The sequence below is a fragment of the Coenobita brevimanus genome, chromosome 101 (assembly GCF_032717465.1).
Source record: "Coenobita brevimanus isolate Jiangsu-jjx chromosome 101, ASM3271746v2, whole genome shotgun sequence".
In the NCBI taxonomy this organism is placed as follows: domain Eukaryota; kingdom Metazoa; phylum Arthropoda; class Malacostraca; order Decapoda; family Coenobitidae; genus Coenobita; species Coenobita brevimanus.
The window spans coordinates 67,194,763-67,208,807 of record NC_137054.1 but is presented as its reverse complement, the minus strand read 5'-3'; the positions used below and the strand labels follow the sequence as shown (position 1 = coordinate 67,208,807).

The 14,045-nt window shown below is 37.9% G+C and overlaps 1 protein-coding gene across 1 annotated transcript in view; it reads left to right on the top strand.

Moving 5' to 3' along the window:
- Positions 1 to 14,045, top strand: part of kibra (WW and C2 domain containing protein kibra) — a 53,628-nt gene that overhangs the window by 25,102 nt on the left and 14,481 nt on the right. The window contains exons 8-12 of the mRNA XM_080284378.1: positions 2,024 to 2,110; positions 2,829 to 3,027; positions 5,577 to 5,741; positions 6,813 to 7,028; positions 7,483 to 7,716. Coding sequence (XP_080140504.1) covers positions 2,024 to 2,110; positions 2,829 to 3,027; positions 5,577 to 5,741; positions 6,813 to 7,028; positions 7,483 to 7,716 — 901 coding nt within the window. The remainder of the gene's footprint in view (positions 1 to 2,023; positions 2,111 to 2,828; positions 3,028 to 5,576; positions 5,742 to 6,812; positions 7,029 to 7,482; positions 7,717 to 14,045) is intronic.

Here is a 14,045-nt window from a genome sequence, read left to right as displayed (position 1 = left end):
GTATCTGATACGCCAAGAACATTCACCACATTCTGTTGCTTCACGTAAACGTATCCAATAGAGTCAGGCCAGATGCTGTCACGTTAAAAATGGGTGCTAAATCCCTGATGATGCACTTCTTCCCACAACATTCAGCCAGCCAGCTCGATCTCTTGTCAGTCCCCCTAGCCACACCAACTTCCATACCTCTCTTCCCCACACACGCATCCACCATAGCCCTCCACTTTCTCCTTGGCCTACCTTTCCTCTTCCCTCCTTCAGATTCACTCAGATATACCTCTTTCACCACTCCATTGTTATCCATTCTCTCCACATGACCATGCCATCTCAATACAACCCGTTATGTCATCCTCAGGACCAGAGAGTGTACTGAGAGAGTTCCCTCTATACCATTTATATATACAGTATGTGCATCTTTGTATTTGAAATACGAGTTACAAATGCACAACCTCCTTTCCTGACACATGTCCTTCAGTTGCCCCCATTATCATTTTCTCATGGTGCTGCATTACAACCCATTATGTCATCCTCAGGACCAGGACCAGTGCCTACTCTACCATTCATATCGCCTGTTACGATCACTTAACCCTATCAGGTTTCTGGCCAGGGCTGATTATGTCTGTGCTAGAATCAGCCACTCACGCTGACCCGCATCTTCGCGGCCCGATATTTTACTTTGATCACTCTGTTTAAATACACTTTTCATGATAGAATGTTGGTTTTGGTGTCATTTTAAAGCTGAATAGTTGTACTTTATTGTAGTATGTTCAAAAAAGGAGAACAAAGAAAATAAGATTTCAAAATGACGAGTTGAAGTTAGGCAAAAAGCAATAATTTTATATCTTGCCGTAGAAAAATATTCGGCAAAAAAAAACGAGTAAAGATATGTAAATTTGGTTAAAACCATGCAAAAATACAATAAATTACCTTTACAGTGATATATAGATTATGGTAATACTTTCATTTCATTGTGCAGTAAAGCAAAAGGAAAGAGATGCAGAATTTTATTTTAGTCGGCCGCATATTCGCTTTGCGATGTTTTTCTTCGATTGGTCAGTGTAATTGCACTTTTTATGATAGGATGCTGGTTGTGGTGTTATTTTGAAGCTGAATAGTTGTACTTTATCATAGTATGTTCATAAAAGGAAAACAAGGAAAATAAAAAGTCAAAGTGACAAGTTGAAGTTAGGCAAAAACCAAAAATTGTATACCTTGCTGTAGAAAAATATTCACCATGAATAAAGTTAGTAAGGTTTGCATTGCAAAACTTTGTGCATGAAAATAATTGGCACAGCTGTTGTTTACACTGATGTGATCTGATTCATTCCTTTATGGTTTTGGCTCTTTGTTTTGGTGAGTTTAGCCTGCCTTCATTATATGAGCATACATCCACACCTGTTATTTAATAAACTTACGCCCATTATGTTCTGTGTATGTACAGTATTTAATGGTGCTAGGTTTTGTCTGTTCTGAGTCGACCATCATGCAGTCATTAAAATTCACCGTGGCTTATGTTTTCTGGGAAGGAGCAGTTATTAATATCAAAAGGCAAGTTACAGTGGTAATATTCAGACCAATCAATTTGGCCCTGTGCTGTATAGTAGGCTGAATTCACTGGTTTAAAACAAAATCACTAGATACCACCCTGGCACTATTGTTTCCTTTGCATCCACGTCAGACTGCTGCCTCTCTTAGCACATCATCAACAGTCATAAGTGAAAATTTCCAATTTATTACAGTACTGAATAATATGTAATAAGGTGTGTTGATCAGTAATTTTTTATGTTTTTTGGGTGTTGCAAAGGGTTCTTAGACAACCACATAGTTAAACTGTAGCTGCCTGGACTTTTGGGGGGGAGAGGAATAATTATTATTGGTTTTTCAACATTCATGGTAAAATCTGTAATGTAATCTTGCATATGTGAAGGATCAACTGTCACACTGTTTCCATAATTACTCATTATAATGATAAGTACAAGCACTAAATGTTAGTTGTACTGACTTTGTATTTTTATTATTGCAGGTATAGTAGACAAGAGAGCTTGCTTAATGTTGGAGTTGAGCGGGCAAGGAACCTATCGGTGCTCAATACAGAGGAAGGATGTAAAGTGTAAGTGTCAGCTAGGATTTGTATGAATGTATTGTAGGAGCAGGGTTTATATTCTTGCTGGCTTTATTCCATCCAGCTGTACAGTGAAGATTTTATCAAACAATGTAAAAAATTATTTCAGTTGTCACACCGGAAAAGGACTTACTGCCAATGTAATTAATGGAATGGATTCATCAGGTCTTAGTCGTGTTAAACAGTGAAAGCTGATTAAAACGCTCATAAAAATCACCACTAAACAGAGTACAGTACAGTACTATACTCACTACTCTGTTCCAGTGAAGAGAGAGAATTTTTAGTATTTTACACCAGAAACTGTAGTGTTTAAATATGGATAATTTTCTTTTGAAAAGACTTGTTAAAAGAGCAAGTTTGGTAAACTGATATTCCAAAAATACAAAATTCTAGTACAGAATTTATGTAGGCCTAAGTTGGGTACTGTATTCTTATGCAATAACCATAAAAAAGACTGGTAGGTTACTGTTCATGAAGTCAGAGTGTTAACATATTCTTTTAATAATGTACATAACATGATTAACTAAACACATCTGATCTGGACTAAACCTTTTGAATTATTGGAATCTCTTTGATGCTGATCACCATCATGTCCATCTAGTGATTAATGTGTTAATACTCTTTGTAAAGAGTTGACAGTTTATTGCTTTTTGAAGTACATTGCCATCATATCCTGTACAAGCAGTAACTGTTTATCATGTTACAGGTGCATAAAAGTGCAGCTTTTTCCTGCTGGTGCTGCAACATTCACATGTTGTACACACCTCGACAGTAACACGGAGAGACCCACCTTTGGAGAAACTTTTTCTTTTCCTGTGGCACCACGGAAGCTGCCATCTAAAACCTTACAAGTGAATGTTTGGGCTGTAAGCGACACCAACGAAACATTTGATGAGGAATGTGTGGTAAGTGTTTTAACCACAGTTTGGCCACAAAGGCATTTATTATTCGTAATCTGTACAATATATAATCTGCAGCTATTGATTGATGGATTTTATACATGTATATGTAAAATATATATATATATATATATATATATATATATATATATATATATATATTAATACAATATATATATATATATAGATATATAGACCAGGAAACCATTTACACTACTACACTGGGTTGTAACCATATAACCAAATTATGGCGCCTAGTGGTTTAGTGAGTAATTAAGGCGCTCCAATCAGATTTAGCTCAAGCAGGTTTATATCCAAGGGGTGATTGGGGTTTATTGCTCACATAATGCCACTCAGGGATGAGTGAGGCTAGTCACTCTCATCTTAAATGTCAGGACCAACTTGCCTAGCCCCTGGCTTCTACAGAAGCTCCTTATGAGGCAACATAGGATTGGATGATGAATGGTTATACACACACATTTTATATATATATATATATATATATATATATATATATATATATATATATATGTATACAGTATACATACAGTGGAATCTCAGATTTCGACAGTTTAGAATTTGATGAATCAAATTTCGATGCATTTTGGAGTTGTCTGCCTGCTTTACTTTTAGATGCAAAGTCGCGTATTTCGATGCTGTCAGGGCCAGACTCCAACCAAAACAAGCAAAGATAATATTTTTGATGCGAACCAAAAAGCTAAAAATGAAGGAAAATTATAAGGAAAAGTATGAGCCTACCTAAATATCGTATGTGACGTGCTCTCAGGGCCAGACTCCAACCAGAACAAGCAAAGACAATATTTTTTATGTGAACCAAAATGCTAGAAGTGAAGGAAAATTATAAGAAAAAGTATGAGCCTAACCAAATATCGTATGTAACGTGTCAAGAAGAGAATGAAAATCAGCATCATTTATTCATACAGTATATGAAGCATACGATGATATGGTTCCGAGACAATCCACCATCAAGTCAATTCGCCGTCAGATAATTCCCCATCAAAACATGGACGATTTCCCGTCAGAACAGTTTGCACCCTGGACGATTCCCCGTCATTCTATAAATATACTTATTATTAATCAGTACTTTAATAACTCAAAGATATAACAAGAGAAATTAAAAGAAGAGAATCAATAGTAGAAATACTAAAATAAAATGAATTACAAGTGGTAGCAAATACAGTAGGCAGAGTACTGAAACGAAGAGAAGTACGGTAATTATGAATATAAGGAGCACAATAGAAATGAACAGTGGAGACTGAGGGAAAGAAATAATCATGTTGTTTAAGGACAAGAGCTCCCAGATAGGAGTAGGCACCAACAACAACAAGCCATGTGCAAGGCGATGTTCTGTTGTCAGCGACCATTTTGCAACTGTCCTGCCAGCAGCCAGCCCTCTACAGCCAAGTGCTGCACTTTCAGCCTGTACCTTCCACATGTGGACATGCATTTCACTGCAATTTAGTAGTATGTATTTTCTTTGTATTTTTGTTGCAACTTACCTGTTTCAAGATGTCAAGCAAGAGTGGTTCTTCAGGTAGCAGTGGTAATGGACGAGAGCAGCCTGGCTTCTCTAAATTTTCGCAGCCAAAGGAGAAATGGCAATACAGGAAAGGGCAGAAATACACAAAGCAAACACTTGCTGACAGTGTGGCAGTACAGTGCAGAACTACAGTTACTTAACCACAATTATAGTTCATAAAGTTTACAGGGGGTGTGGGCAAAAAATCATGATTTTAGGTAGTCTGGTTCGGAGGCCCCGGACCCAAACTAATTTTTTCCCATAAGAAGTTCAGTTTAAATTTCGGTGATTTGAATTTCGTGGTGATTTTTAGGTACATATGCCCATTGAAATTTGAAATTCCACCGTAGGTATATATACATACTGTATACACACACACACACACACACACACACTAACATACGTACATACTTATATACAGTAAAACCCTGATTTAAATTTGTTTGGTATCCAGCCGTGGAGATTTCTAGGTCTAAGTTAGAAACAGTCAGGTTACACTAACATTTTGTATGTACAGTATTTACATAATAAAATCTTCTTTCCTACCGATGTCTCATACCTGTAATATGATTATATCCTTATAAGAGGTGATTAGCATGGGCCAGCTGACTTCCTGCAATTATCCCCGTTTCCAGTGATTTAAAGTTCTTCAGTTTATAAGTGTAAAAAGCAAGAGCAAAAAAAATGAAAAAATAACGAATGCCCAATGCCTTGTTTGATTTAAACTATATATATATGACCCGTATTTCAGCACAGTCCCACTTCACCATTCCTACTTTTGACTCGCCACACTCACGCTTGTTTAACACTTAAAGATTAAGTAGATCTGGAATGGCCCAGCACATTGACTTTGGTGTGCAAAGCCTTCAGACGAGAATTTGAGCCTGACCTGGGACAGTGACAAAAATATATTAGCATGAATATGGTCATCATGTGATAACTATTAAAAAAGAAGAAAGATAATGTTGTGGCTAGAAATCTACAGCAGATTTTAGAAACAGACATCTTTTTCCAGGGATATGCACAGATCAGCTTAGCAGACTTCTGCCTCGACACTCCCCAGACCCGGTGGTATAATATCCTCAACTTTGCCCTCCTTCGGCCTGATAACCTAACCAGGGATGACCAGTCCTCCAAATCTTCCACCCTACGCTCGTCCGTCTCTACCTCCAATGTTAAGGTCAGAATCTATCTATGCTTCATAATTTCAGGTGTACCCCATGTTTTGTAGCATTTATATGCATCACTGCATAACAACAATTTATTCTCTGTCCTCTTTTTGCTCTTCACAAAATTCTACTTACCAGTATATTTCATCTAGGATTATTCAAGGTAGGTCCAAGAGCTACAGCTCATGGCAGTAGTGTTATGAGTGCTTGGGTGCACGTCAGTGCTTTTGACCATTGTTGATGTTCATGACTTTATATGCCAGTTGTGACCTGGAAGTGTTTTCATCCTTTCATTATACAAGGCAGACCTAGAAGAAAGAATGGTAGTAATAAAAATACTAACTCACAAAGATGCATGTGTGATTTGCTTCAGTGCCTGTATGTTTTATATTTACCATCATCGTTATATTTATGGAGGAAAGATTAGGGAGAATACTGTGGTTAAGATTATTGCCCATAAAATGAATGTTTACTTACCCAAAAGGCTAGGTAGTACACCACCATGTTGCTTTGCCACAAAGTAAATGAGATCCTGTTTATGTACAGGACAGTATTTTTATTTTTTCCCATCTTTGAACAGACATATAACACGACTTCAGTTCATATAATCCCACCAGTGTAGTCGTTTTAACAGAATGAACAAGAACAGTATTGCCAAAACTCTAATAGAAAAGATGTAAATCATCACCCTGGTCATTACAAGAATGGAGATGGATATAAAGATTGCTATAGTAAAGATGTCTCCAGATGTACAGCAGTTGTAGGACAGAGGACTTGCATGTATGTGGGATCATAGGATGTCAGACCTTTGATAGAGCTCAGTGCTCTTGTTGTTAAAGATTTTGTCGTACTGTATGTAAAAAAGTAGAGTAAGAAATTGCTTACCAGGTATCAAGAATTGCCCCATGCACTTAGACCCATGAGTAAAGCATGTCTGACTTCCTTACAAACTTGTCTGACTTCCTTACAAACTTTCACTACTTTTAATGTCTAACTTCTCTTACATTCCACACAGTTAGGTGAACATACATGAACAATATAGGAGTAAATTTCCTAATGAGTTTTTTTCTTGTTTCATCCAGGAGGAGAGCAGCGACGAATCTACCATAATCTCCTCACAGACTTCAACACTGACACGCAATTTGGGTCCTGAGGCATTACGGCTCAACCTACCCCTCACCTCAGAGGACTTTGAGCATGTAATAGATTCAGATGATGATGAGGAAGATGAAGATGAAGATGAGGACGAGACCCATGGGGCACAGGAAGAGGTTATGGAGGAAGCTCTAGAGAATGCTGTGAGTTTGCAGCGAGATTATCATGTCAGCTTTATAATAGTTATTGATATCTATGGAGATCACTTTTCCCTTCACCTATTTAATGTTTTATCTGGAATGTGTGTTTTGCCATTGGATGCTATGCCCACCCAAATTTTGCTTGAAAGTCATGAGTAACCATTTGTTATACTATACCTGTATTTGCATGGATTTCCTGTCATTATTGATGTTTTTGTGCTCATGCTTTCATTAGCTTATTGTATTTCTAGACCCACCAACTTTGTATTTTTATGTGGTGAGTATCAGCAGTCAGTGTTACACTTTTCATTGTTAAAGTTTTTTAAGTTATAATCATCAGAATTGTACCAGGAATATATTTTTGTTTGATGTTTGTGTACTGGTAGCTTTGTAAGCACTGAGGCTGCACCACTGCATGGTTGTTGTGCTCATGTGGCAACATTGCACGCTTGCACAGGAGGACACAGCTGTTGAAGGCGACTCTACTGATGAGCTGATTGAGATGGCGGACAAGGAGACCAACACAGAGTGCATGTTCATGCCGCTGTCTGCCAGCCTAGCCGGTTCACGCTCCTCCCTCGCCCCACCTAGGTTGGAGGCTGCTGACCCTAAACCTGGCATCTCCGTTATCAAAAGATCACAGACGTTTACCCCCTCTGCTGCTGTTGGCAAGAGCAATTATGTCTGTCGTGTAAGTATATATTTCTTTCATTCTTTAAGGTATCTAATCATTTATCAGCTATTCCATCACAACCTATAATCATCCTTTTTTCCATACCCAGTCTTATTTAGCAGGTAAAATTCAGCAGCAAGAAAAGCGACTAGTAAGTTAATAACAATCATGAGAGTGCATAATGAAAAAGGCCATACAGATTGATGCTTTCTTGTGTAATAAAGGCCTAAAGGCCTGGAGCTTTTCATAATTACACAGTTATGATAGTCATTTCATCAGCACCTTAGGGTAGAGCAGTTCAGTCCTGTTGTTTATAATTTAGTACCATAATATTTACAGTACAAGGTATGAGTTATTAAACCATCCTGTTGGGAAGTTCACTGGACAGGACAAGGCATTAGCAAGATACTAGTTTATGAAACCTCATTATGAGTACAGTAAGGAACCAGGTTTCGCGCCAGTAGGGACCGTGAAATGTGCCACCAAAGTTGGGGCTTTGACCTTATGGGAAATAAGTTAATAGGGACCAGGCCCATTAGAAAACTCAGCCCTAGTGTATTTCCTACTTTAAATATGCCCTAAAGTTACCTGAAATGTTGATATTAACAGAGTCACAAGCACCTTTCTCCATTTCTGCCATGATTTTATTTCTTAATTCGTCATGATACTTGTGGGGGTTTTTTTCCTCCCCTCGCAGTGGTCATGCTTGGCTTTCCCATTACTTCCTGCTATCCCAGGTTCAAACCTTTCAACACCATTTCCACTATCGCCCAGTCCACCTCTGGCACCACTTGAAGTACAAGATATTTCCGTCAGTTACTAATCAAGGCTGTCTGGACACTGCTACTCCTCACCCAGCCCTAGGGTGGGAAAGGAGATCTAGATGATGGTGATGACTAATCAAGGACATGAGATTGTAACACTCAGCTTGCAGGCACACTGAACACGTGTGGGAAACATGCCGAAACTGAGTGTTGGCGCTGGTATCGCCATGGCGAGAATCCGAAACTTGTCCTGACGGAGGGCTCGAAAGTGTGTTTTTTATTTGCGAATGTGCAATCTCGGGAATATTTGGTGGCTGCCACTAAAGTGTGATTTCGCCAATTTGGATCCTGCAAAACCTTGTGCCTTACTGTAATCATTATTTGGGGGGTTCTGTTTTAGTGTTGTGGTTAGGAAACTCTGATTATTTAGCTCTTTGTGTAGCAGTATATTTTGGTCCCATTTCATCAGAAGTGTTGAACTGCATTGAGTAGATTGGTGAATCCTGTTATATAACTAATATGGTAACATATTGCCCTACTACAGCATGCCCTTGCTCGGTAAAAATTATAAACCTGTTAAGCCACAAATGCACAAAATTATAAATCAGGTACTTGTACTGTACATTAGAAAACCATGAAAATTAACCAGTCCATGAAGTTCTATTTCAAGTTACGTCCCACAGCACTGTACAGAATAGTTGTCAGGTAAAGACAGATAAATCTAAAATGTATTAAATTTGCTTTAATAGGATGAAAAATTCACGGCAGTTTGGCAGGAAGAATGAATTACCGTAAAACACCCTAGCTTCGGACATTTTTTATGTGTTTTAGTGAATAACTCTGTGTAAAATGGTGCAATTTTATCCCTGTTGGTGTCATGTTGTAGCCAGGGACAGTACCTACTGAATCTATATAATAAAAAAAAATTAACCACGCTAAACTCGTGTGTGTGTGTGTGTGTGTGTGTGTGTGTGTGTGTGTCCGTCCCCCCCCCAAGCGTCCGAAGTTAGGAACAAATTTCCTTACTTCGGACAGCTCTTCTAAACTTCGGACATCCAAGTATTTGCCCTTTAAACGTGAGAATGGTTAGTAGCACCTGTCTCTGGACACACTGGCCAAACTTCGGACACTTTAATGTTTTTTAAAAAATGTCAAAAAAAATACTGGGCACTCGTGGCCCAAGTTATACGTATATAAAGGGAAATATCCAAACATATCTTCTTTTTTGAGCTCATAATTTGAAATGACATTAAGATGCATCATATCACATTGTAGTGAGGTAATCTGGCCATAAAAATAACTAAGAACTCTTCTGAAACTTTTTCAGACAAAAAAATTATATAAAATGCATTGCATATTTTCCGAACTGTAAGGGGAACTGATCTCTTTTTCCTAAACAAAACTTCACTTAATTATCAAGTACCTACCTCGCTGACTCAACAAATGCATACTGAAATAACATAATATAATGTTAAACACTTCTTACTGGTTCCAATGACACACACACACCCACTAACATGCACACAGATCAGTAGACACACACACACACAGGCACATGTTATGAAGGCACCATGGAATGTATTAACGAGCTACACACTTTAGTCTTATACACACACACACACACACACACACACACACACACACACACACACACACACACTCACTTCCCTAAGAGGCCTGTGCTTGTAAAACACACACACACACACACACACACACACACACACACACACACACTTTCCTATGAGGCCTGTGCTTGTAAAACACACACACACACACACACACACACACACACACACCTATTGTCTGTATTTTTCCAGTAATTTGTCTGTCCGAATGTAGGATTTTTTTTTTTTTTTTTTTTTTTTTTTTTTTTTTTTTGAAAAATAGAGATATTCATTAAAACAGTCATAGCAAGATGATGCATGTACATATTTTAAAATAGTTTACTGCCCAGAACTTATAACACTTTTCCACATATATATAATCGTACTAATTACGTTCTTACAATTGAAACTGTTTATTCTGTGTGAACAAAGTTTTGCAGAGTTAAAAAATGTCGATTTTTTAACCATTTGATTCATAAATTTTTTTCACCCACACATATTCAAGCTAGTTTAATAGGACTTGTACATAATAATCTTTAAAGATTACCCTACCTAGCCATATCAATATTTTTTGCAAGTATCGCACTCTCTTCCAATAAACTTCAATTATTACATTTTTTCGCAAAACGTCCAATGTTACGGTGTTTTACGGTACTGTAATTACTACATTCTAATGACTACTGCTGAAAAGATGTAATTTTACTACAGTATGCTGGGTGATAACCACATAACCAAATTATGGCACCTGATGATTTAGTGGGTAGTTAAGGCACTTCAGTTGGATTGAACCTGTGCAGGTTTATATCTGAGAGATGGTTGGGGTTTATTACGTAATGCCACTCAGGGATGAGTGAGGCTGGTCACTATCGCCTTAAATGTCAGGACCAGCTTGCCCAGCCCCGGGATGATGATGATTCCTGGTTTGATGAGCAATAGTTAACCCGTTAACTGCTCTATACAGTCTGGGCTGTTCCGAGTGCGACTGCTCAATACATCCCTGGCTGCGTAGGTGAATTTTGAATATAGTGCCATGGTGACCAAGGCCGACCCATGCAAGCATGTTTGAGCTTTCAAAACCAAAACTGAAAAAGAAAATGAAAACCATACATTCCAATAGGGAATCAGACACTTCGATGTTCATCCATGGCTTTACCAAGGTAAATATTGAGCTAATATTTTTTTTTACTATATGCTTTGGCATGTGTTCTCTCAATTCCTAAGAAAAAATTTGGCCTTTGGGAAATTTCATTTTTACCCCTATGTCTGCACACCACGGACACCTCCAAAAAACTGCCATGCGCAGTTAATGGGTTAAATAAGAATTGCCAAAATTATCTTTTTTTTTTTTTTTTTTTAGTATAACATCCCATTCATTTTTCAAGCTAAAATTATAAAACAGTATTCACTGTTGAAATCTTGAAGATTTCAAAAAGCAAGAATAGGCATTAAATCAGTAGTACTGCTGTTTTGTTCTCATTGTAAATGATACATTTCTTAATTGTTTAATCAAGGAAAGGGCTTTTCATCCAGTAAGTGTGCAGTTGCAATTTTTTTGTGTTACAGTGAACTCTTCTTACTTCATTAAATACAGTAATTGCATATTAGTGTTGGACATTTTTTTGTTTTCAAAGTTATTAACTAAATAAAACTGATTATGAAATTTTGCTCTTTTTTTTATGACTTTTGTCTCAAAAATGACTTATTTAAATTGTTTTAATTCACTTGATGTAAATCATGACAACCCTGTTATTCATACTGTGTGAAATGGGAATGCAAAGAATCAAGCATACTTCCCACTGTACACACAAGTATAGGATAGTATCTTGCATTTAACAAAAAAAATCTGCTGGCTATAATTGTACAGTATGAAGTAGTTTTTAATAAGTAGATAGTACGTAGGGGCTACTACATTGGATTGAGTTGGTAATGGAGATTTATAGTAGATGATTATAGGCTCTGAAACCATCAGAATTTCATCACGAAGAAAAATATTTTATCTCTTTGTTGCCTGATAGTCAGTTCCAGAAGTCATTCAGAGTGACTGAGACTAATAGGCTGTGTCACATTGCTTTCAATATGGCTGCTTCTCAACCCAAGCTAAAAGGCTTTTTCATTTTAACTACATAAATTCATTGTATGTTGCCAATAATCTGTGCTTGCTTGCATTTTATTGTTACTTGTTTGTGAGAAGCACAGTTCATGTGTGTAATTTTTATCATCTTACAGCATGACCTTTTCAGTGTATTATCCTCTGTTTTGCTTTAATTGGAAAGATCCTTCCTCCATTGTGTAGGCATAGTAGAGTGGTACTCTAACTCCACCAGTATGATGATGGTGTGTTTTATTATTTTTTACTGCTGGAAGGCAGTTTTATTCAGCTTAGAAAAGACCTCTTCAACTGAAGATTGAATATAATCTACATTAGCACCAATTGGATGTCATGTCTGTTTTATTCTTGCTGCTGCCACCAAACCGACTAACTAACTCCTTCAATCCAGTGTTGAATTTTCCAGTTTATTCTTGCTACCTCGAGGGAAGTTATTTAGCTTGGATGGACCTCAAATTGCAGAGAGGTTAGTGAAAGCTAAATCTGACCCAGCCAGTTCAGGTAGTCTTTCCCAAAGCCATTCAGATCATCTGGAAATGCTAATAAAAATACAAAATAAATCTTTGTATTCAAGGGGTTAATCGTAAGAAGGGATTGACACTAGATTTCAGTCGTCTGTTACTTGCTTCAATAAACCACGTACATTCATTCATCATTCATCATCTAATCCTACGTTGCCCCATGAGAAGCGTAGGAGCCTGCTTACATATGTATATACAGTATATATATATATATATATATATATATATATATATATATATACACACACACATATAGATAAATATATAGATAGATATGTAATACGGGTGACTTTACACTCCCTCTTCTGTCTGTCTTTCCTTCATTCTTTCCTCTTCCTTCTGCTTGTGGGTGACTTTACACTAAGTGACAAGCCAAATGGTGTCCTGTACAACAGGAAACCATTTACTATGCAGGGTGGTAACGATACGCCCAAATTTTGGCGCCTGGTAGTTTAGTGGGTAATTACGGAGTTCCAGTCAGATTGAGCCAGTGAAGGTTTATATCCAAGGGGTGGGTGGGGTTTATTGCTCACGTAATGCCACTCAGGGATGAGTGAGGCTGGTCACTCTCATCTTAAATGAGGCGTTGTGGGTAGAAAGGGCCCAACACGCCACCCCTGGCCAAACCTGTTTTATTGCATATAACACCATTTTCACCCTTCCTCTATGCACTGGGCTTGGATGGACGACCCTTGCTCCACTAAACATATGGCTCATAGTCCATACAAAACAACGTGTGAATCGATCTTAGAGGCTGGGCAGTGGTTGTCCCAGGCAATTGCATATAGACAGGGTCCAATATCCCGTTAACTCAGTGAGCGGCGCGTAGGGTAGGGGGTGGGAAGGTGGTGACGGAAAGGTGACATCATGCTTGGCAGGACTCGTACGCCAATCAGCAGGCTGCTCATGAACACACCCCCTCTTTCAATAAATTATCGCCTGGGATGGAGCCCAGGAATGTGCCAGTCCATTTCTACACTGGCGTCTTTTTACGTGTGCATAAGGATCTTCACACTTTTGTGCTTATTACTCAGGTTTACTGTGGGATATTCTCAGAAAAGAAAGTGAAAAGTACTGAGTAAGTGTTGGCTTTAGTAAAATTTTTGTTGAATACACACAGACAGAGGGAGAACGCGAGAGAATGAAGGACACTAACAAGAGGAGTCATGTTATTATTCATAGTAATGCTTAATATTATCATTATCATTATTATTATTATAAGACTAGTATCGCCTTTATTACTTTTGTGTTTGTTATGTTGAATACAGAGTGACTGTGAAAACATTAATGATGAATGGACCGTCAGGGACAGACAGAGGGAGAATGAGAGAAAATGAGGGACAATATGACC